The following is a 25846-nucleotide window of genomic DNA, read 5'->3' as shown; positions in this document are numbered from 1 at the left end:
GATGCAAAAGTGCCCCTGGCCAATAAAGTTGTAGAATAAGCTTCAACTCAGTCATATTTTGATCAGATCAAGGTAAAAGTCCTATATGGAGTTGATCACAGAGCAATGGCTGAATTATTACTGGAGGACAATATAACTTCATCTGGCCTTCATAATTTTCATATAGGAAATCTAACACCCAATAAGAAATCAGTAGGCACAGCAAGAGCCAGGAACATGAGTTCATGAACAAGGCGAAAACAGAAGAAACAGAGCCACCCACGCGTGTATTTATTGTAAATAGCAGTCAGGGATTTTAAAGTAACAATGCTTAATGGGTTCAAGGAAATAAAAGGATGGATGACAAAGGAATTTATTAGTTTCTATAAAATAAAGAGTTGGGGAATTTTACCAGGAAGATAGAACATACTAAAACTTAAAATAAAGAGAGACAGATAGAATGAACCAGATGGACGTTAGAGAATTCTGAAGCACAAGAGCTAAACCTAATAATTCAGGAATGCAGAATTACAGAGAAGACAGGATTGCTGAGCTAAAATAAAGGCTAGTAGAAAATAACAAACCTGAGATTTTCCGAGAATAGAGAAGGAGAAGGGTTTCACAGTGATATAAAGGTCAATCAACAAGGAAGATCCCTCAACTTTAGATCTTCATGCACTCAATAAAGGAAGTGTCTCACTACCTAGAGCTCAAAAATACAAAATTCAAGGAAATCAGCAGCTCAAACAGGAGACATAGAGTAATCCACTTGCATAATGGAACATTTGCACACACACTTGTATTAAAAGCTGAAAATACAAGCGAAGAAATTGAATGATAGAAATATAAAGTCACCTAAAACTAACAAACTTGACTATGCACACAAGCTATGTGAATATGGATAGAGATAGAGGTATAATAACACTCCAGTCAACAAGTACAGGTGTATGAAAAGGACCACTGACTGGGTCATACATAAAGCTTTAATTTTTTTTTTAAATTAACTTTAGTGTGGTATGAATAAACTGAAAAGTAGTGGTTCAGCATTTCAGCTCAAGCACAGTAGGAGTGATACGGATTTTCACAATGAAAATGATGATGGTGACAGCCATGATGACCGTGATAACCCCTCTTGTGTCCTCACCAGTTACCACACCCCATGGGAAGGGCCTTACATAAATGCTTTCATTTTGTTACACCGTGACCACCCTGTCTCTCGTTCCCAATGAAACTCCTATTATTCTTCCTTGTTGATAGTTTAGTTGCTGAATTTATGAGAGTCAGTTGTATTCCAACACATGTAGTTCATAAGTGGCAAAATAATGTTTTGAACCAAGCTCATTTTGACCTCAGAATTCATGCATGTAACCAACTTCTGCAATGGTTTTCTTCCTTACCTAACTGAAATCTGCTTTTTGTATCAAATATTCTTGACAAATATTTGACTGTTTGTCCTCACTTTTTTTGGTCTTGCAAAATACTGCTTCTCTATGAAATATTATCATTGGTATATAATCACCTTAATGCATAACAAAATGTACTTTGCTTTGTATGAATAAGTAAAACATACTTTGGAAAACCAACATAGTGAGAATCTTAGCCACCAGAATTTCTGACCAGGTGTCTTAGATGAAAGGGTTATTGTTGGTTGAATCGGGAAAAATTTGAACAAAAGTTAAGAATAATGCTGTTTATAAGAAGTCTAAAACTTACCCTCACATCCCCCCCAACAAAAAGATCAAATACCAGAGCTTTTTTCAAATTGCTTTTTATACAAATAAAGAAATTAAATGAACACTGAAGAAGAATAAAAAGATTAGCATGGCATTATATGCCTTAGTCCCAGATTTGTGGAACAAATATATTTTAGGTTAAGAGAAGAAGCAAATTGATTTAACATGAATTACTTAGTAGAGATAGGATTTGAGAACAAGGAGATATTTATAGATGTTTATATCAAACATAGTTCTGACTATATTTAACAAAGATATATTCAAGGGATGAATTTTTAAGGGAAAAGTAAATAGTAGGAAGATTTTAGAATAGTTGGAGAAAAAATGTATTTGGATTTGTATATTATACAAAGGAGGCTGATATAGTGCTCTAAGTAAAAAACAATCAGTGTTAAATATCACGTTCCACTACAATCTGCAAAAGGATCTCGATTTGTCTTTTCTGCCCCAAACAGGATCAGGTGCTAAGGAAGTCATGTGTTGTGGCTTTTCTTATAGCCAGCATTTAGTATTTCGGTGTCTTATCTGTTCTTCTATTTCCTCAATTTCTAATGATTGCCTTCTAACATAAACTCAATATCCTGTGGGATTATTTAATTCAACCATTCATTCATTAATTCATGAAGTATGACAATATTCCAAACTATTAACTGGATTTTCACATTACATAGAACAATAGATGAGCAATGAAATCCGTAAGGGGAAGTATTTCCATCAAATATCAAGCCTGGTCTTTAGAACGGAACATTTTTACTACCTTATCTCGGATGTGTTTGGTCTTCACCCCATAGACAAGGGGGTTGAAGAAAGGCGGAACCAGTAGGTAAAGTTTGGATAAGGTGATATGTATATGTGATGGAATATATGATCCAGACCTGTGGGTGAAAAAGGAAAAAAAAGCCAGGAGATAGAACTGGAAGAAGACACATATGTGGGGAACACAGGTATTAAATGCCTTCAGACGTGCCTCTTTCTGGGGCAGGTGGAAGACAGTGATAAATATTTGTATGTAGGAGAGGCTGATCAAAATGAAGTCCAGGCCACCAACAATAAAGGCTCCAAGGAGACCATAGAATTTGTTGATGGAAACATCTTCAGTGGCAAGCTTCACGAGGGCCATGTGTTCCCAGTAAGTGTGGGATATTAACTTGGTTCCATAAAATTTCAGACGACACTTTATGAGCAATAGGCGTGGGATGACCAGAATGGCAGGCCGCAGTGTCACACCAACTGCAATGTGCATGACTAGTTGTCGGTTGAATATGGTGGCATGTCTCAGAGGATAACAGATTGCTACATAGCGGTCCAGAGCCATAGCCAGCAGAACCCCTGATTCAATACCCTGAAATGTGTGGATGAGCCACATCTGAAAGAGGCAAATATCAAAATAGATCTCTGGCAAGTGGAACCAAAAAATTCCAAGCATCTTAGGGACAATGCTGGTGCTGAGTGCAATGTCTGTAGCTCCCAGCATGGCCAGAAAGATATACATAGGCTCATGGAGGCTGGGTTCAGTTTTGATGATGATCAAAAGCAGAGAATTTCCCGCCAAAGCAATGATGTACATAGCACAGAATGGAATGCCTATCCAACACTGTATAGTCTCCAGACCAGGGATCCCAATGAAGGTCAACACAGAGGGCATGAACATGGTGCCATTTGTAATAGGCATGGCAGTTCAGGGCCTTTTAGAGCAAAGGGGTATAGATTGCCAAACTGCGATTCTATGTATTCTAATATATCCTATTCTCATCCAGTCATACAATCACTGATTGACAAAAGTAGGAGAACCGACTTTATCAGCTTAGTTTTCATTAATTAGAAAATGTGAATGGAAAGGTTCACAGTATACAATTTAGTAAAAAAATCCACCCCTGTTCAGTGATATCCACCACAAGACAACTGGGTATTTGGACACCATGCTTAAGATGAGGATATCATGACCAGGCTGCTGAGTGGTGGTGTCCTTCCTCCCCCAATCCATCTTCTCTTCCTTCCAACCTGGTCATGGGAATCGGAGAGAAAAATGTTGGAATGATACTGTAGACAGAGAAATATGAAAATTCACTCTACTTTGAGCATGAGTTTTTTGTTTGTTTCTTTTCTCTCTTTTTAATTCTCCAGTCACGTCAGAAAAACTAGTTATTTCTGTAGAACATACCAACACTTCTTTGACAAAGAATCGATTGAAGTTCCCTTTCTAGGGTTGAGACTCCATTAATGGGGTCCTAATGATGCTCCTTACCTTGAACTTCCTGATCACCAAGAGATTTCCAAATATGCTATAGTTGCGGCACTCTGACTCCATGCAATGGCAGGGACATAATTTTGAATGGCAATTCTGATTCAGGACACGAGTGTTGAATAGGAATGCTTCTGTTAGATAAGCACCCACAGTTCCTCAATGCTCTTTTTTGCACATATCATTCAGGAAGGCCAGTTTGACAGTATTAAATAAAATCAAAAGGGTTAAAGAGTACCTGGTGTAAAAGAGAAACCGTGGGTGTCTCACCAGGACAGACATGAGGAAGAGGCTGAGGTGATGTGGGGGGAGGTCAAGTGAAAGAGATTGGGAGCCCAGGGTTGGCAGAGATGATCCTTGTATAGACATTGGGGCTGCATAGAGCTGAAGGAACTAGAGAGTTCTAATTTTTATCTTCCACAGAAGCTGACACAAGAAAAATGTGAGGGAGTGGGGTGCTTTGAGAATTATCCAAGTGATTCCATGGAGGATAGTTGCCAAACACATAGGTACTGTCAGGTGGAAGTGCCTGGGGAGTCAGCAGAGACAGGAAGAGAAGCCTCCAAGACAGAATTCTCATTGCAATACACAGGCTGCTGCCAAGTACACTTCACACTCTCCAACAACTGTACACCAGCAACTAACCCTAGTTCCCTTAAGGCGCTGACAAGACTCTGCAAGGGTAATTTTTTTAAAGTGAGCATAGAGAGATTGCCTAAGTGAGTAGCTGTCTGACTCTAAATGAGGCCGATCCATACTTCTTCAAAGTGTTGTTTCCTTAAGCATTTTGAAACATTTGCCCGTAAATCAAGTCATACCCTCCAAATATTAATCTGACGTTTCTCCCTGGACTCCAACAACCCTACTTGCTACTCAGAAATTTTAAATTTGGGATGCCATGGAGCTTATTCTTCCACATCATCCACCCACAGCAGCACTCCTGGCAGCCCACTGTATGTGTGCTGAGGCCTTTGCAAGCCTGCCCTGCCTGTCTGCTATGCAACCCTCACTCTCAGAAAGACCTCCTCCTGGGGAAGAAACACATGCCCTGCAGGCACTGTCCCCTTTTTGAGTTACTCATCTTCAGTTATAATAGCACAAGATTCAAGTTACACATGATCTGCTCTCCTTCAAGGAAAACAGCTGCACTTCTGCCCACCTTCTCTGGTGGCATGCTGCTAACTTCCTTAACCTCCCAATGTTCTAAAGCAGACCCTCCAGTCTATCATGACTGCTGTTGAATTGTAGCTCCTAAAACATCAAAGTCAGACTCTATCAAAAAGTTACTTGTACTCTTTCCTTCTATGATTTGTAAGTTTGCTTCTGGAATCTACATTCACTGACTCTACTTGTGTTCATCCCTCAACACATAGAATTTCATGCCCAGTTAACCAGCTACTCACTTACTTAGTATCCAGAAGCAACAGTGGGAAGTGACTGGAGCAGGAGAAGGTTGCTCTTTGCTGGTCCCAGCGGTGGAATATCTGTGTTTTCTGACATCATTTTCCTTGATGACCAAACTTGATAAGCTTCTTGCAAATCTTGAGACATTTTTTACTCCCTGTGGCAAAGAAGGACAGTTAGAGCCAGAGGACCAGCCACCATTTCTCAGGAGGAGCGTCTCACTCAATTCCCAGGAGACCTGAAATGTATCTAGTGCATCCAGGAGCTGACAGTGTTGAAGTAGGTTCTCTTGGTCAAACAGCACAGTGTGTTCACACTATCACAGATTGGGATTCCTCGTTCTCACTTATATAATGGAGAAATGGAACACAAAATGGGGAATGCATAGCGTGGGACTCCATGTCTTGCCTGAGCAAAGTGGCCAACTTTACCTAAGCGTTTTAAGGAAGGAAATTGGAAATAAAACAAATGGGAGCCTCTTCTCACTTATCTCACTTATATACTCTTGGCCATCCCGTGGAGATTCAAAGGGTTTCCAGATGCAGTACCATGATCCCAGGGAGGAGGATGTTTGCAGGTTGTGGGGAGGAAGTTTGGAAGTGGGAGGGAGCCTATTGCATAGTCAGCTCTCTTGTCCATCTGTCTGATTCCCAGACTATGCTATTTGTTTGTCCACCTTTAACTTAAGGGCATCTCTTCCTGCTCTTAAGAGAGCACGCCTTTTGGAGGAAGTCCCTCATTCCTTGCATCATAGACATCACATATGCCACAGAGACATGTACCTCCACCCATTAGCTGGTCCATGTGGTTGCCTATGACCCTGGACTCTGCCTCTAATTAGCTGCAACGCTCAGTTAAAGGGGCCCTCAGAGGTGGGAGTGAAGCAGCTCTTCAGTGACTGTGCATTCAGCATGACTTTGCGGGCAGGTCTTCTTTATACCTTGAAAAGTTGCTATGTTCCCGAATCTGCAGCATGGAACAACTCTGACCTGGAAAGGAGACAAAAAGGGCATGCAAAATACCAAACAGATCCAGGTGTGGATTAAAATCTCTTGGACCAGGCTCTTGTGTTTCACATGGAAGTTCTCTCAGTAGACCAGCTGTGGTTTGTTCATCAAGGAGAACAGGAGGGATGATACTGTGCTCTGAAAAACCATCTCTAGGGATAGCAAAAGTAGATTTGATATAACTAAAGTACAGCATTCTCAAGTCCTGGTCAAATGCCAATGCTAATGGCATCAGTTAATGTGCTAGCTGGTGTGGACATTCCACTGGCAACCTGAGAGAAACAAAATGCCACAGCAAAATATACATTCCACAATGCTGTGAGGTCATTTCAACAGCTCGTGGTGGGAAAGAGCCAACTTTTGGAAGGAAATAGCTCTGCTCCTTCCTAGTCAGGACTGAAACTTGGGCTGTTTGTGCTTCTGGATATTTATTGTAACTCTCCAGAGCCTCATGTCCATCACTGGTAAATGAGAATAAAGCAACAGACACTCTTTTTCCTTTTTGAAAACATTTTATTTATTTATTTGACACAGAGAGAGAAAGAGACAGAGAGAGAATAGTAAAAGCATGAGGATGGCAGGCAGTGTAGAAGCAGGCTCCCTGTTGAGCAAGGTGTCTGATGTGGGGTTGCATCCCAGGACCCTGGGATCATGACCTGAACCAAAGGCTTTACCAACTAAGCCACTCAGGCACTCCACAACAGATGCTCTTAATTGACTTCTGAAGTGACCTCTGGAGCTCGCTGCCACTCTCCCTTCCCAGACACACACCAACTGATGCTCTAGGGAGTTGAGTTGGGCTCCCCTCAGCCTTTCTCTCCTTTCCTCATCTGCTGGTATTTGAACTGGTCAACGGCAGCTCTCTTCCTCTAAATTCAGTATATGCATGCTATGTTTGTTTTTATAATTATATGTGTCAAGTAAATAATTGGTAAATAACAGAAAAGAAAGTCAATCAGTGTAACTTACCATGTAATCAAAATAGTAAAGTCTTGTGATCATTTCAATAACTACAGAGAAAACATATGAAAATATTCAATATGCATTTAAATAAAAGCCATCAGGAAAGTAGGAGTAGTGGAGAACTTGTTAAACTGACGTAATGTATCCCTGAGAAACCCAGCTAATATATTTAAAAGTGTAAAACCAAAAAGTCTCCATTAGATTGAGAGAAAGGCCTGGATGCCTACTGTCATACCTTCATTCAACATTTGTACACAGGTCCAAATCATAGCAATGCTACCATCATATTCTATTAGTTTTGATTTTTTTTTTCAGAAATATCACACAGTTATCTCCATTCTTTATATTTTTGGCTATAGTCTCTAAAAATTCATATGTTTGCCATTTTCTTCCCTTGGAGGGATAATGTCATCAAGTACTCAGGATGCACAATGGTAGCCATAACTTCTTGAAATATTGAATCCCCTAATATGGAATTCAAATGAATTAATTAAATGTTTATTATCTTTTTAAATATCTTTTTTCCTTGTCTAATATCCACAAATGTGTTTTCTTCCTTCTATCATGGTATTTGCCGTTTCTTACTTTATATACTTCATGTTCACGTGAATTTGACTAAGCACCAAAATGTTATGACTCAGATTTATTTGTTTTCTTCAACAAGACTTTATTTCCCAAAAAAATATCCTCCACCTTTGCTGTTTGAATGCTATCATCTCCTCCATTTTCTGTAGTGGTATGTTTTCTTGGGTTTTTTTCTTCCTCTGACTATGTCTAAATCCAGCATTGGAGATCCCTGTGTTCTCTCTGTGTGTTCATTTCTTTTCAGTAAGCATCTTATTGGTTCACTTGAAGCTTGAATGAAGAAAATTAAACCAGATAGCTATTGTTGAAGCATCCTGACAGAGGTCGAAGGGATGTGGGCAGAGGAACAGCAAAGATTAAAGATGTGAAATCACTGTTTTAAGAGTCAGTCTGTCCTCTGCCAGTTTTGTGTTTCACTCACACTTTATTTCAGGATTCCATAATGATCATTCAAGACATCATCTTTGTTTATCTAATTAATATGGGAATAAACTCCTTTCTATGCAGATATTCTCTATACTGATGTTGCATACTACCTCAAGCCTTCAGACTGGTTCCTTTGGAATACCCCTGATCAGTAGCAAGAAAATGTCTGAGGTGTTCATTATCCAAAGTCATTTTTACAGAGGTTCTAAGAAGTCTCAGGCATTGATTGCCCCATATATTGTGGAACTGAGTATAAATAAGATACGGTTTTTGTACTCAAGATACTTGCATAGACAGTTACTAGGGGAATTGGATTTCTATGTGTTCATTTCTGGAACTTCAACCTTCACATTTGGGTGAAACTCTAATTAGATAAAATCATTTACATGTATGTCTATAGAAGGATTGTTTCTGTATAAGTACTGATCACATTTTCATTCCTGAAAAAAAAGCATATCAGTGAATGAAAGAACAGACCACAAAAGATTTACACTGCATGAGTCAAATGTGTAAAATTCTTGAGAATACAAACTACTCCCTAGTGACAGAAAGTAGATCGAGGTTTTTCGGGGACCAGCCAGGGATATAAGGATGTTCAGTAGGACTTGGTCAAAAAGGAGCATTGGAAACTTTTAGGAGTGGTGTTTCAGTTCATTATCTTAACTGTTGTGATGGATCCATAGGTGTGTAGATGCCAAAATTTATCAAATTTTATACTTTATGTATGTGCTAGTTTATTATATGTGAATCATATTTCAATAAACTGTTTAAAAAAAAAGAATATTTTTCATGGTTTGTTTCCCTCTCTGATTTCTTCCCTTTCACTTTTCTTTCCCTTCCTCTGTGGTCCTCTCCATGATTCCTTGTGTTCCACATATCCATGAAATCCTATGATAATTGCCTTTTTCTGAGTGACTTATTCCACTTAGTCTAATCCCCCTAGTTCCATCCGTGTTGATGCAAATGGTGAGTACTTATCCTTTCTGGTGGTTGAGTAATATTCCATTGTATATATGATCCACCTCTTCCTTATTCATTCATCTGTTGAAGGACATCTTGGCTCCTTCCACAGTCTGGTTATTGTGGGCATTGCTGCTATGAACACTGGTTGCAACTGCCCCTTATTTTCACACATCTGTAGCTTTTGGGTAAATACCTGTTAGTGCAATTCCTGGGTCTTAGGGTAGTTCTATTTTTAACATCTTGAGGAAACTCCATAGTAATTTCCAGAGTGTCTGTACCAGCTTGCATTCCTCCAACGGTGTAAAAGTGTTCCTCTTTTTCCACATCCTTGCCAGACCTTGTTGTTTCCTGTCTTGTTAATTTTAGCCATACTAACTAGTATAAGGTGGTATCTCATTGTGGTTTTGATTTGTATTTCCCTAATGGCTAATGATGTTGAACATTTTTTTCATGTGTCTGTTAGCCATTTGTTTGTCTTCTTTGGAGAAGTGTCTCTTCATGTCTTCTGCCCATTCATTGACTGGATTATTTGAAGGGAGGTCAATGGAGAGATGGTGTAACAAGGTGATGGATATTAAGGAGGGCATGTGAGGTCATGAACACTGGATGTTATACACAACTAATTAATCGTTAAACACTTCATCAAAAACTAATAATATATTATGTATTGGCTAATTGAATATAGTAAAATAAATAAATATCTTTAAAATAAAATAAAAGTAGAAAACAAAAACAAAAGAAAGCATATTAGTGAATATGCTTTTCTAGAAATCTTTTTAGTATATTTTTTCCTATGCATCATTATCACCGTTTATACTCTATGTCCATATCTACTTGGTGTTGCTCATATCATTATCATTGGTTTTACATTATTTTTGTATTTACCAATATTTTAGACAGTATAGAGAAACAGGTAAATGATCCCAAATGTGTCAAAATATAGATACAAAAGCAAATACTAGAAAATGAGATAAAGGGTCCCTGGGTGATTCAGTTGTTAAACGTCTGCCTTTGGCTCAGGTCATGATCCCAAGGTCCTGGGATCGAGCCCTGCAACTGGCTTCCTATTTGCCCTCTCCCACTCCCCCTGCTTGTGTTCTCTCTCTCACTGTGTCTCTCTCTGCCAAATAAATAAAATCTTAAAAAAAAAATAGAGAAAAGAAAAGAGAAAAATGAGATATAGCTAGAAACATAGTTATGGCCTGGGTTACCAATTTGAGAATATTGATATATGATATGGTCCTTGGAAGAATCTGGAATTGTCCTATTTTCTGTAATTTTGTTTCTATGTAGGTCAAAGTGTTGCCAGAGAGAAACCCCTATATTTAAACTAATAGGAAAAATACACAGGAAAAAGAAAATTTTGAATTCAGGCCATAAGAGAATTTATTTCTTATATGAAGAGCAAGAGCAAACCATTGTTCTTGACTATTTCATAGTTGTTGAACACCTCATTCAATTATAAGCTACTAATATTAAATACTTTTTGAACTTCGATGTTTGTGGAAGATATTAATTTTTCACCATATGATGTTCCTGCTTGACTCAACCTAAAATGTCTGTGGAAGGAGCCAATAATGATCAAGATGGATTTTTGGAGAAAAATATTTTCAGGACATGGTCACGAATTTGTTTAGTCTTCACACCATAGACTATAGGGTTGAGGAAAGGAGGGACTAACAGGTACAGGTTTGATAAGAGGATATGAACATACGATGGTATGTGAGCACCAAACCTATGTGTGAAGAAGGAGAAGAAGGCAAGGAGGTAGAACTGTAAGAAGACACAGATGTGCGCAATGCAGGTATTAAAGGCCTTGAATCGTGCCTCCTTCTGGGGCAACTGAAACACAGTGATAAAGATTTGAATGTAAGACAAGGTGATGAAGATTATGTCAAACCCTAAGATACAGAAGGCAACAAAAAGACCATATATCTTGTTGATGCGGACATCTTCAATGGCCAGCTTCACGATGGCCATGTGCTCACAGTAAGTGTGGGAGATCACTGTGGTTCGATAGAGTTTAAGACGACATTTGATGAGCACAATGGATGGTGCTACAAGAATAGCAGCCCTGAGTATAACCCCAACTGCAATGTGAATCAGGAGTTTCTGGGAGAGGATTGTGGTATGTCTCAGGGGATCACAGATGGCCACATATCGATCTAGGGCCATTGCCAGTAGGATGCCTGATTCAACTGCCTGGAATGAGTGAATAAACCACATTTGTAGAAGGCAGGCTGCAAAGGAAATCTCTGGCAAGTGGAACCAGAAGATGCCTAACATTTTGGGAAGAATGCAGGTGCTAAGTGCAATGTCCGTGGCCCCCAGCATGGCCAAAAATATGTACATGGGTTTATGGAGGCTATGCTCATATTTGATTATACCCAAAATTAGGGAATTCCCAATCACAGCGATGAAATACATGACACAGAATGGAATCCCAATCCAATGCTGCACTGACTCCAGCCCAGGAATGCCAGTGAGTGTCAGGACAGGGGGCATGAAGACAGAACCATTGGGTGTGAGCATGATGATTTGGTCTGTAGAATCAAATAGTGGTGTTGCTGTTTCATCTTCTATTCCTCATCAAGACTACAAGAATAAAAAAAATAAGAAGAAAATACTTTATTTTAGCAAAGTATACTTTAGTCAGGTAATACATATTTCATCCTCTCGATCCTATATATATGTGAAAGATAAGTGACATGAAATCTTCTAAGCCTAAGGTGCACGGCCTTTTGATTTGATACATTTGCATATTGCACTTTGAGTTCCATTGTAGTGTTAGCCAACGCTCTATCACATCGCTTTGTTATGTTTTCTTTCTCATGGTTGGAAAAATGAAGATCTAGTCTCTTGGTAAGTTTGATGTTTTTAATACATGATTTTTGTTTGTCATCACTATCTGTGCCTTAGATCTTCAGAACTTATTTATCTACTAATAAAATAACTCCTCTCTCTTCTTGTCCTTCAGACGCTGTTACACATAATTTTTATTTTTAATTTTTGCTTATTTGGCTTTTTGAATATTCCCCATATAATGATAGCATACAGTGTTGGAATATCTCTCTCTGATTCTTCTCACAGATCATAATGTACTCAGAGTTCACCATTTGGTCACAAATGGCAGGATTTTTTTCTTCCTCCTGCATGAGTAAACTAATCATCACAGAAATGCAAATGAAATGAAAGCCAGTGAAATATCACCTCAGTTCCATTACAATGGCTGTCATCATTCAGAGATAACAAATGTTGTAGAGGAAGTGGAGAAGAGAGAACAATTGTACCTAGTTAGTGGGAATGTTTGCCAATCACTAAGGAAAGCAATGTGGAAGTGCATCAAAAACTTAAAAACAATCTACATGTAACCCAGCAATTCCACCTCTAATATATACACACAAAGGCCTGGAAAAGAGGAATATTGAAGAGAAATATTCAGTCTCTTGTTCACCACCACAGCATTATGCACAATAGCCAAGATACAGAAAAAAACCTCAGTGCCCATCAACAAGTGAATGCATAAAGAAGACGTGCAATGGAATATCATCCATCTTATTGTATCTTTTCAATGAATCCTTTCAAATTTTCTCTTTTCAGAAAGTCATTGTACGAACAACCATCAGGTTGATGTTTCCACATGCTTTTATCACTTTCAATGACAAAAGTTAAATGGATAGGGCAGTTTTTTCTATTCCATGACTAACAGAACAAAAAGAGTTTCCTTGTATCTTGTGTTTTCCGCTCATCAATATGTGTTTTTTTGGGTGACCTGCTAATTGGACCTGGAAAAATTTATTTAATGCAGAGTACAGGCATTTTGAGAACTAGACTCCAACTAGGCTGTCAGCAGCTATGGTGCTGCTGACTGATTCTGCTGACCATAATCAGAAGACAAGTTTGACCAGAGTATTTTTCAGTTTTGCAGCTCATCAGCCTGTCTTCTCAGCATAGCGTCTTCCCAGTCTGATCCCTCTCTCCTCCATTCAGAGTGTTTTCAACCTAATTTGTCAAAGTTTCTATGTTTTTGCAAAACCTAATCATGCATGGTGCAACTTTTCCTGCTTCTTCTCTGTGAAAATAAATCAATTATTTTTAATTCATGGCTGTCTTCTGTGGCAGTTTCTATCAGAGTTTGTTCCTACTGTGCCCTGCTTTTTGCACATCTCTTGTATGTATTTGAAATGCCAATCTGTGCTCTCTGCTCTTCTCTCTGCCCATCAGTAATCATTTTTCAATCCCTAAGGCTGAATATGCATTTATTCTTAAGTATTTGTAAAACAATAGCACTCTGTGAAATTTAATGTTTTCTTTACTTATACTTTTATGTTTCTTAGTCTCTGTCCTTTGCTGCTCAATCTAACACATTAAATTATAATCATCAGGGTCTCTCATGAGTGTATTTGTCTTATCATTTTCAAAGCCCTTGCGAATTTTCTTGTCTGGTGATTCCTTAAACTGGCATTTATATTTTCTTCAAGAAAGTGTTTTTTCCTCAGATAATGTAATAAACTAATTTACTAGTTATATTCATTTTCTTTTAGCAATTTCTAAGCTCATTTAAAAATGATTTCAGCAAGTATAAAACAGATAAAGAAAGGATAAGGGTCTAAAATGAGAGATAGGCCATTTAGAAAACATCAGATAATCACATCTTGTCCACATTCCTTCAAGTTCTGTCTGATAACTTTTGATTATCCCCGAGACGTGAAGTTCTCTAAAACACATCTCGGTCAATTGCAGGAGCACTTATTACTCCATTTTCTTATAACTTAATTCAACTCTGAGTTAGGCTTTCCTATCCAAGACAATTTGTTTTGGAAACCTTCCTTTTTGCAAATATATGATTCAATCTAGATTTTCCTCAAATGAGAAGGTTATATTATTAACCACAAATAGAGTTTATGTGCTAATGATTTGTTATTATCTACCTGTTTCAGGCACTTCAAAAAATATTTGGGCAACATGTTGCAGTTATTTATCCTGTATTTGGAAGAATCTTCATTATCCTGAGTGCTTGGAATTCAAAACTAGTATTTACCATTTATTGAATACATATTGTATTATTTTTGTTCCTAATACTTTTAAGCATTTTAAATTACATTGTCTGCCTTATCTTATGGTATTTATATCATTAGTCCATTACATTAATGAAAAACTAAGACTTGCTGTTGTTCTAAGTGGATCTACTTGGATCCAAATTCCATGGCATACTAACCCAGAAAAAACAAAAAAAGATTTGTCTTCTGAGATTTTTATCATTCAATTCAGTAAGAATTATGAGCTATCTTTCAGTATGTGAATAGGTCAGGCTGGATTGTACAAGAGTTTTTAATCAGTTTGTGCCTTTTCAGATTCTGAGGGAAGAAACTTCTATAGTACCTTCTTATTTCACCGAATAGATAAAATCCATAAATATAAACATGCTTACTATATTCTGTACATATGAAATAGGTCCAGGTTTACATATCAGATCATTCACATACTGGCTAACATTGTGATTTGGCTCAAAAGTGTGTGCTACTCTCTTTAACAAGTGTTGGCGTTTGGGAGATTTAACATGGCTACATGGGTCATACCTGACCTGAAGAATACTTAGAGGATAGTGTGCAAAATTCAGCTTGGCAGAAGTTTATGTGGTGGTCAACCAGAAGGAGGGTAAAAAGGAAAGGAGCCAGTAAACACACTATCAGATAAGTAACATGGGAAAACGTTCCTTCAAAGTATATTCATCATGTGAAGAAAGTAGTTTCCTTCCTTCGGGATAATTTTACATTTCCAGCTTCATGAGGCCTCATGGCTATTCTTCTAGAGCAGGTTTTCTCACTCTCTACACAACTGGCATTTTTGATTAGATAGATTTTATATTATGTGTAATTCTCTACATTGTCTTAGGCTGAGCAGCATCCCTGACTCCTACCCTTTAGATCGGTGCAAATTATTCTCTCTCATCAGGAAAATAAAAAAATGTCTCATGCATTACCAAATGTCACCTTCATGTGTGGGGAGGGGTACACCATACCTGGTTACTAACCATTGATCTAGAGTTTTACATAGGAGAAAAATATTCCTTAATTTAAAAAGAACATCTTGTAGCTTTAATAAAAATGGGCAGATTAAATCTGTTTATCAAGGAGAATCATTATTCAGGAGATAGTAGCCAGATAAAGGAGGTGAAAGAGCATTTCGAGAGGAAATACTCTGGATAAAATCAAAGAAGCATGAAAATGCACAGTTGGATTGCAAATCAATAAGTAATTTCACATATGAATTGTGTCATAAGCAGAGATGATGTTTTTGGGGGCTTAGGAAAAGGGAAGAATAACAAATAAGGATACAATTGAAAGAAAATAATTTCAAAACCTTAGGTGGAAAAACAGGGTTTTTTTGCCTTTAAAAATCCACTCCATCTGATCCAGAAGGATGAGATCTGGCATAGGGAGAGGATGTTAGAAGAATACTTGTGATAGGATGGGATAGGATGATGTGACCTTGCCACATCAGAAGAGTAACACAGGAAGAATATTTGTGCTACTTGATGACTTGATGGAGAAAGTCATGGAAGGAAAGACTAAGATGTTCACGGTTTGAGAGTAACGAGTAACGGCACTGGATGACAAGGACTAGCTGGAAGCAACCGTTGTGTGTACACACGTACATGTTCTGAAGAGGGAGGAGACAAACCTTAAACCCTAAAATCCAGGGAACAGGAAGAACAATCAGGGGTCTCATTTGCAGCAGGAACCCTGAACCATTAGTGTTACTTAAACCTAATTCTGACTCAGGCTGATTCCCAGAACATAAAGAAGGAAGGGATTAGGTCTAAATTCACTCTCCCAACACTCTATGGAAACCTTTCCCTCTACAAGATCTCTGACATTCACCGTTTGATCTCTGCCTCAACACCCCAGGGATAGACCCTCTGTTTCTGAGCAAGCTTGTCCATTGCAGGACTGCTCCAACTGTCAGACAGGTCTTCTTCCTGGTGAGCCTCAAACCGTCTCCTCTTCATTTTCACAGAAGTCCTCAATCCACCTTCTGAAGAACACATCAGCCATGGGACATGGACCTGAAGTCAGTCAGGACAGTTTGCATCCTTGGGATATCCCTTAGCTGTGCATGCTCTTCAGGCAGTTCTAAAACTTTACATTGTCTCAATTCCTTATTACTGAGGCAAAGTTAACTGGTAGAAACACACTACATGGGAACTGTGAGGATGAAATGACGCAATGCATTTAAAATATTAGAAAGAAACATAAAATGTATTACTCTGCCTGAATGCCAGTAATTCATTCCTAGAAGTTACCCTGTGCTTCTCCTAGCTCCATCAGATACTTGACGAACACGTTACCAGATGGGATTTCCCCTGAATGACTTGAGGGTGTCATCGCTACTGGAACTCTTCCAGTCTAAACCTGTACAATTTCCTGACCTAAAACAAATAAGCTTTCCGTGCATTGATCAGCCCTGATCCTCCTCGAGGCTCCTCCTACCTGTGAGGCTCACTTTAAAATTTCTCACCCAGTGTGTGGTTAACTGACTCAGAAATATTCTGAACAGCAGCATGGACAAAATCTTCTCCCCATTTGAACAATCAGCTACTCTAAGACCCCATTGCTCTTTTATCGTCCTGCCATCTTCTTGGAGCATAAAGGTGTTGTGTTCTCCTTGAAAATAATCCTCCGTGTTCCCCACACTCAGTGCAGATCTAAGGCCCAAGGACTCACCTGGAATCATCTGTGGTAACATACGTAGAAGCCACAGAGTGAAATTCTTTTGGTGTTTCCCATAGTGAGGATGGCTGTTTTGTACTACCGTTGCCGCCTGGGGATTTTTTGCACCAGTCACTGGTGAGCTTTAAATTAGCCCGGGACAAGGGTGAAAAGCAGGCACAATATGATTCAAAACCTAGGAGACTATGTCTCATAGCACATCTGCATCTAGTAAAAACTCTCATATCCTGGTATCCTTGGGGATACCAGAAACTTCTAAGAGAAGACAGTGCCCCAAGACAACATAAACCGTCAATGACTTTTATACAAATAATGAACCAAAGAAGGCCAGTGAAAACATCTCAAGGTCTTCATACTAATCAGTGTAGACATGCTGACAGAGAACTAAATGGAATATTTCTATGTGATTCACAAAGAGTCTCAGTCATGTTCAGAATTCAGATGATGTAATGATGTGCATTTTTCAAAATTTTAGTGCCAGTCAGAATATCTATTTCTGGTTTCCAACTATGAAGGATTATTCATGCCTGACATTTACTTAGGTGAAAAAAAAAGGTTTGAACTTAAAGAGAGATTTTAATCTTTTTCTCAAGCAGAAGAATGGAAAAGATTCAGAATCTTTGTGTGGTGAAAGAAAGAGTCTAACAAGTCTGCATTCCGTGCATCTGTCTGAAAGACTTGATGGCCTTAGTTACAGTCACACGGTATTTGTCTTGTGTCTTGGGTTAGGTCCTAGGGAGTAGACCTGTTCTTTTTGCATTGAAAGGATCTCTGGGGGCGCCTGGGTGGCTCAGCCAGTTAAACCCTCTGCCTTCAGCTCAGGTCATGATCCCAGGGTCCTGGGATCGAGCCCCGCATTAGGCTCTCTGCTTAGCAGGGAGCCTGCTTCCTCCTCTCTCTCTGCCTGTTTCTCTGCCTTCTTGTGATCTCTGTCTGTCAAATAAATGAATAAAATCTTAAAAAAAAAAAAAAAAAGAAAAAGGATCTCTGACTCCCATCTTGTCATAAACTGCCATAAAATTACATTCATCCTAGAAAAACCAGTGGTGTAGGATGGGCTATGCGGTGAGCCGGGTGAGCGCCCAGGGGCTTAAGAGAACTGGTTGTGGATATCTCCTCCCAACTGCGCACTCAGTGATGTCATGTTGGCAGACTGTATACAGCCATACCCGGGGCCATTACCCCAGTAAAAGGAGCAATTAAGTACATCAGAGTTTCAACTGTCCATCAGGGTAACAGTGATGGGCTTAATATAAATAAAATATTTTCAGAGAAAACAAGAAGAACCCTCTTCAATTATAATATGAAGGAGGCTGAGGTGAGGTCAGCACATTCTGAACTACAGTAAAGAGTAGGAAATAGTAAAAGAGTAGTAAACTACTCTTTGTCTAGAGAATATAATATTATTTTTAACATATGGAATGAGTCACAAGATACTTTTGGGAAGTGCCCAAAGTGTTTGAACATCCCAGAATCATAAAGCTATTGAAAGTTAGAGAGACAATTCTCTTAGATACTGTTTAGTTAAAACCCATTAGAGCTACAGAGAAATAGGATGTTTTGGAAACAATGGCACTCCTTATTTGGTAATAGGTACATTTCTTTAAAGCTTCTAAGGATTTTACTAAATAGAAATAATCGCCTGTGAGAAATAAAATAGGGAGCACAGAGCACACATTTTCAGATGTGGCTCCTTATTCCACAAGTTCTCTATAGATAACCAGAAACAGAGGTTTAATTTTTAAATGGAACAGTGTTAGAAATGGAGTTGAATAGGTTTTACTGCAATGGTTGACAAAGTTTATCAAGTGAGAAGTTGTAAATTTATAGGAATTATGAGGAATCCAAAACAGAAGGGCATAAATATGTAGAAAATAAATGGGGGAACAGATAGAGTCCTCATCTAGAGTCGAATGAAGAAAGTAGATATGAAAGACAGGGCAAAGCTTGGGATACCAGAAATGATTCAGGAGAGGGCTATAGAGCAATTGAGAGTGATTTTTTAAAGATTTTATTTCTTTATTTGTCAGTGAAAGAAAGAGAAAAAGAGAGCACAAACAGGAGAAATGGCAGGCAGAGGGAGAAGGAAGTTCCTCACTGAGCAAGGATCCCCAGGGAGAACTCGATCCCAGGACCCTGGGATCACAACCTAAGCCAAAGGCAGACACTTAACTTACTTATCCACCCAGTCTTCCTGAGAATTTTAATGACCTCTTTATTTACTAATGACTGAATTTCTAAAAATGTGAGGTCCTAGTCATTACAGAATGTCATTCTTTGATCAAAATCATAGCTTTTACAAATTACATATCTTGAATCAAGAAATTATCAAGCTGTAAAAGAGAGAAATTAGTAGACTATAAAATAAAGTGTTCAGTTATTTCATGCTTTCCTAGCCTCTTCAACACTATTGCCCTAGTGTTAGTGTTGAAGCTTGCTTTAGCAAGCTCAAGATCATCTAATCATATACTGAATGTCACCAAATATGCCAGTAATGTAGCTAGAGCTGTGTTTTTTGTGGCTGAATCTCGAGTGAAGGAACCAGTCAACAAGGGCCATTCTATGAAGAGAGTTTGTGTCAGCAGATGTATATTTAGAAGAGACCAGTTAGTCAACCAAATCCTTGATTTTCAAAGCTTTGCTCCTCAGTGTTCAATTCTACAGCTTTATAGATCATGGATTATTTCATTAACTCTTTCTTTCTACATTAATCAGAACTAGAATAGGAATCCTTTAGTAACAATCCCATTGTCTGACTTATTCAACAGAAAGGAGCTGCCCTGGGAGCATTACCTGACAGGTACCGATGGTAGGAAGGCAAGTAGGAGAGGATGTGAGTGAGTGCGGGGCAGGTGGGATGGAGTGGTTATCCTTGGAAAAGCTGGTAGAGAAACAGTATGGGGTAAACTGGGGATAGTGAGACTTCCTCACCATTTGTTGTTGGGAACCAGTTCTGCTCTTACCAGACACCTGAAAACCATCATCTGTCTTCATAACACTATCCCTCATAACTTTCATCTCATCCACCTTTCCCTTTCCTGAGATTCTAGTCTCACTCTCTTATATCTTGTGCTGGGCAGCACCTCTTCTTCTGCCTGCACCGTCAGTAACAGCCCTCATCAACATCATTAACTCTGATCCATTTGCTGCTGGAACCATATCCAATATACTGACATCCCTGTGATAGCCTTTCCTGCTTTTCTTCTGTCCCTGCAAAACAAATCTGACCCTATCCCGTAAGTCCATCCGAGATCCTATTGGTGGATTCATCCTCCAACAAAACTCACAGCAAGATCTGTATCACACTGAGGCAGCAGCATGAATTTATTGAGCTTGAAATGTAGAAGAAAGTTGCTAACTACCAATTAAAATATCCCCCAGTGAATGTGGAGACGGAGGAGGTCTGAACATGGACTGAGAGATTTCATTGCCACTAGCCCAAGCCCCCAGGGACCTGGGAGCTCAGGATGATGCCCTCTACGGTTCATACGCATCTAATGTCTCAGAAATCATTACTGAAACTGGCAACTAGCTCTCTTCTTTTCTCTTCCCCTACAAGGTAAAGGCAGACAAACTCATATACATAAATTATATTTTGATGAGTTCAGTTCATTTTCTGCTATACTCGCTTGGAGATCATGTAAAGCACATGTAAAAGTAGACATGCTCCAATGCCATGAGGTCTATGAAAATAAACATCCTTGCGATCCTTCTTTCACTGAGTCTCAAAGTTTATACAATTGCCTGATATCTTGCACATTTCAAGTTAAAGGAATTAGTTTTCAGGTATGAGACCACTCATGATATGGTTGGTTAAGAAGGAGGTTCGAATTGAATTGTCTAATTTTGAATCCAGATTCTGCCACTGTTTAAATCCGAATTGGGGGCTTTATACTTGGCTTCTCCATGTTTTCCTTTCCATATTTCTGTCTTCATATATTTGCTCTGTGGATAAGAGATTTTAATCTATAAATTTACTTAGTATGGTACGCCGTTAGAGTTTTTGTGGAATAAATGCATGACCTTAATTATTGATGTTTTTTAACTTAAAATCAGGATATAGAGCTATTGCTATCAATAAAATATGATATTATTAAATTATTTGATTTAGTTAATAAAGTATGTTAATGAAATATGATGTCATTAAGTTATTTGAATTTGGAACACCTCTTTTGTCTGCTTGTTCTTGCAACTGGAAAGTAGGAATATAATGCTATTTTGAGAATTACTCTTATTTGTTATGCAAGTTTGGTTAAAAGAAGTAATGTGTGTTTATGCTTTCATTCTTGCATTCAATATACATTTATCATTAAAATGTGTCGTGTGTTATCCAGGTCATGAGCACAGAGATATTTCACATGATCAATGTGGAAGAAGCAGTTGCGTAAAGAAGAAATGGAGGGGGAGGATAATGAGATACCAGCTGTGAAAGCTTTACATGGGGTATAGAAAACAAAAGAAACAAATGATCAATGTTACTTGATGAAAGGACATTCCATACTAAATTCTAAAAGCTGAATAGCAGTTCAGCTAGCAAAAATGCATACATGTTAGCATACATGAGAGAAGAAACTTTATAGATGCAAGAAGCAGATTATTTTCTATTTTGAAAAAAGGCAAGAAATTTAAAGCCACTTGAAAACAATTTTTACATAATATATGAGATGACAGAGAAGTGTTTCACAGTGATGAAAAGATCAGTGAGAAAGATCCCTCAACTTCAGATCTTCACATGCCCAATAAAGGGAGTATCTAACTACCGATAGCTTAAAAATACACAAACGAAGGAAATCAGCAGCTGGAACAGGAGACATAGCGTAATCCACATTCATAATGGAACACTTGCACACACACTTGTATTAAAAACTGATAGTACAAGCGAAGAAATCGAATGATAGAAATATAAAATCACCTAAAAGTAACAAACTTGACTATGCACACACAGTTGTGTAAATATGGATAGAGATAGAGATATAATAACACTTCAATCAACAAGTATAGGTGAATGGAAAGGACCACAGCCTGGGTCATACATAAAGCTTTAATTTGTGTTTTTAAAATTAACATCGGGTGGTGGGTATTAGGGAGGGCACGTATTTCATGGAGCACTGGGTGTGGCGTATAAACAATGAATTCTGGAACACTGAAAAGAAATTAAAAAAATAAAAATTTTAAAAAATAAATAAAATAAAATCAACATTGAGGTGCCTGGGTGGCACGGTTGATTAAGCACCTGCCTTAGGCTCAGGTCGTTATCCCGGAGGCCTGGGATCTAGTCCTGTACTGGGCTCCTCCTGGTCTGTGGGGAAACTGTTTCTTCCTCTCCCTCTCTCTGATGCCCCACCTGATTGTTCTGCCTCTCTCTCTCTCTCCCTTTCTCTCTCTCTCTGTGACAAATAAATTTTAAAAAAATCTTTAAAAATAAAAAAAAGTAAAATTAACTTTAGTGTGGTATGAATAAACTGAAAAGTAGTGGTGCAGCATTTCAGCTCAAGCACAGTAGGAGTGATACGGATTTTCACAATGAAAATGATGATGGTGATGGCCATGATGACCATGATAATCCCTCCTGAGTCCTCACCAGTTACCACACCCCATGGGAAGGCCTTACATAAACGTTTTCATTCTGTTACGCCACGACCACCCCGTCTCTATGTCTTTCACCCAATGAAACTCCTGTTATTCTTCCTTGTTGATAGTTTAGTAGCTGAATTTATGACAATAAGTTGTATTCCAACACAAGTAGTTCATAAGCGGCAAAATAATGTTTTGAACCAAGCTCATTTTGACTCCAGAACTCATGCATGTAACCAACTTTCACAATGGTTTTCTCCCTACAAAACTGAAATCTGCTTTTTGTATCAAATATTCTTAATAAATATTTGATTGTTTGCCCTAACTTATTATGGGCTTGCAAAACGCAGTTTCTCTATGAAATACTACCATTAGTGTATAATTGTCTTAATGAATAACAAAATGTACTTTGCTTTGTATGAAAAAGAAAAAACATACTTTGGAAAAGTAAGGAAGTATGAATCCTAGACTCCAGAATTTCCTTCCAGGTTTCTTAGAGGAAAGGGTTATTGTTGGTTGAATCAGGAAAATGATTGAGCAAAGGTTTAGAATAATAATCTATAATTAGTCTAAAAATTACTTATATATCCCCTCCCAAAAAAATCAAACACCAGAACTTTTCTCAACTTCATCCTTATACAAATGAAGAAATTAAATGACCACTGAAGAACAACAAAAAATAAGCATAATATTATATGTCTTAGTTCCAGATTTGATGGAACAAACATATTTTAGGTCAATTGATTTGACCTAAATCAATCTGATTAAACATGAATTACTTAGTAGGCATAGGCTTTGAGACAAAGGAGATATTTATAAGATATTTATTTCAAAGTTCAGATTATATTTAACAAGGCCATATTCCAGAGATGAATTTTTAAGGTACAAAGTAAACACTAAAGAAGATGTAAAAAAAAAAAAGAGTTTAAAAAAAAAAGAAGATTTTAGAATAGTTGGAGAAATAATGTAGTGGAAATTGCATATTATATAAAGGAAGTTGATTTTAGTGCTCTAAGTATAAAAGAATCAGTGTAGGTATTATGTTCCTCTACAATCTGAAAAAGGATCTCAAATTTGTCTATTCTGCCCTGAACAGCATCAGGTGGCTAAGGAAGTCATGTGTTCTGACTTTTCTTATAGCCAAGAATTTAATATTTCAGTATCTTATCTGCTCTTCTAATTTCCCTCTGTTTCTTCTGACTGCTTTTTAACTTAAAGCCAATATCCTATGGGATTGTTTAATACAATAATTTGTGTATTTATTAACTTATTCATAAAGCCTGATGATACTCCAAAATACTCGCTGGACTTTCACATCACATAGGACCAATAGATGAGCCATGAAATCCATAAGGGGAGGTATTTCCATCAAATATCAGCCCTGATATTTAGAACGGAACATTTTTACTACCTTATCTCGGATGTGTTTGGTCTTCACCCCATAGACAAGGGGGTTGAAGAAAGGTGGAACCAGTAGGTAAAGGTTGGATAAGGTGATATGTATATGTGATGGAATATATGATCCAGACCTGTGGGTGAAAAAGGAAAAAAAAGCCAGGAGATAGAACTGGAAGAAGACACATATGTGGGGAACACAGGTATTAAATGCCTTCAGACGTGCCTCTTTCTGGGGCAGGTGGAAGACAGTGATAAATATTTGTATGTAGGAGAGGTTGATCAGAATGAAGTCCAGGCCACCAACAATAAAGGCTCCAAGGAGACCATAGAATTTGTTGATGGAAACATCTTCAGTGGCAAGCTTCACAAGGGCCATATGTTCACAGTAAGTGTGGGATATTAACTTGGTTCTGTAAAATTTCAGACGACACTTTATGAGCAACAGGCATGGGATGACCAGAATGGCAGGCCGCAGTGTCACCCCAACAGCAGTGTGTGTGACTAGTTGTCGGGTGAATATGGTAGCATGTCTTAGAGGATAACAGATTGCTACATAGCGGTCCAGAGCCATAGCCAGCAGAACCCCTGATTCAATACCCTGAAATGTGTGGATGAGCCACATCTGAAAGAGGCAAACATCAAAATAGATCTCTGGCAAGTGGAACCAAAAAATTCCAAGCATCTTAGGGACAATGATGGTACTAAGTGCAATGTCTGTAGCTCCCAGCATGGCCAGAAAGATATACATAGGCTCATGGAGGCTGGGTTCAGTTTTGATGATGATCAAAAGCAGAGAATTTCCCGCCAAAGCAATGATGTACATAGCACAGAATGGAATGCCTATCCAACACTGTATAGTCTCCAGACCAGGGATCCCAATGAAGGTCAACACAGAGGGCATGAACACGGTGCCATTTGTAATAGGCATGGCAGTTCAGGGCCTTTTAGAGCAAAGGGGTATAGATTGCCAAACTGTATTTCTATGTATTCTAATATATCTTATTCTTATCTAGTCATACAATTACTGAATGACAAAAGTAGGAGAACCAACTTCATCAGCTTATTTTTCATTTTTTAAATGAGTCTGGAAATGTCAAAGGAAAGATCAAAGTATGCACGTGGGTCAAATCATCCACCCACACTAAGGGATATCCACTGCATGACAACTGAGTATTTGGACACCATGACTATGATGAGGCCAGCATGATCAGACTGCTGAGTGGTGATGTCCTTCCTCCCCCAATCCATCTTCTCTTCCTTCCAAACCTGGTCATGGAAATCAGAGAGAAAAATAATTGGAATGAAACTGTAGACAGAGAAACATCAAAGCACGAAACAAGAAAATCCACTGTACCCTGAGCCTGACATTTCTCTAGTTTTCTCTCTCCTTCTTATTCTCCTTTCACTTCAGATTAGCAAAGCTGGTTATTTCTGTAGAACCTACCAACACTTCTTTGACAAAGAATCGATTGAAGTTCCCTTTCTAGGGTTGAGACTCCATTAATGGGGTCCTAATGATGCTCCTTACCTTGAACTTCCTGATCACCAAGAGATTTCCAAATATGCTATAGCTGCAGCACTCTGACTCCATACAATGGCAGGGGCATAATTTTGAATGGCAATTCTGATTCAGGACACGAGTGTTGAATAGGAATGCTTCTGTTAGATAAGCACCCACAGCTCCTCACACTCTATTTTCCACATATCACACAGGAAGGCCAGTTTGACAGTATTAAATAAAATCAAAAGGGTTAAAGAGTACCTGGTGTAAAAGAGAAACCGTGGGTGCCTCACCAGGACAGACATGAGGAAGAGGCTGAGGTGATGTGCGGGGAGGTC

General features: G+C 38.4%; 2 protein-coding genes across 3 annotated transcripts; both read right to left on the bottom strand.

Annotated features, from left to right (window-relative positions):
- Positions 1–2433: 2433 nt before the first annotated feature.
- On the bottom strand, positions 2434–3384 carry LOC308350064 (olfactory receptor 52A5-like; the record flags this gene model as incomplete). Its single annotated transcript, XM_080815064.1, has 1 exon — positions 2434–3384. The coding sequence occupies one exon, from the start codon at positions 3382–3384 to the stop codon at positions 2434–2436; it is 951 nt and encodes a 316-aa protein (XP_080671190.1).
- Positions 3385–10883: 7499 nt separating this feature from the next.
- On the bottom strand, positions 10884–24935 carry LOC308350074 (olfactory receptor 52A5-like; the record flags this gene model as incomplete). 2 transcript variants are annotated; one of them, XM_080815075.1, is made up of 2 exons in its annotated part: positions 10884–11500; positions 24605–24935. In XM_080815075.1, 2 exons carry the CDS (start codon positions 24933–24935, stop codon positions 10884–10886), a joined length of 948 nt encoding a protein of 315 aa, XP_080671201.1. The 2 variants fall into 2 exon arrangements, with proteins under 2 accessions (XP_080671201.1, XP_080671200.1); XM_080815074.1 differs by having other exon boundaries at positions 10884–11667; positions 24754–24935.
- Between the last annotated feature and the right edge of the window lie 911 nt (positions 24936–25846).

This window comes from Martes martes, assembly GCF_963455335.1.
Source record: "Martes martes genome assembly, chromosome: 10".
NCBI lineage: Eukaryota > Metazoa > Chordata > Mammalia > Carnivora > Mustelidae > Martes > Martes martes.
Note: the sequence above shows the minus strand (reverse complement) of the source record. Positions and strands in the feature narration are given on the sequence as shown.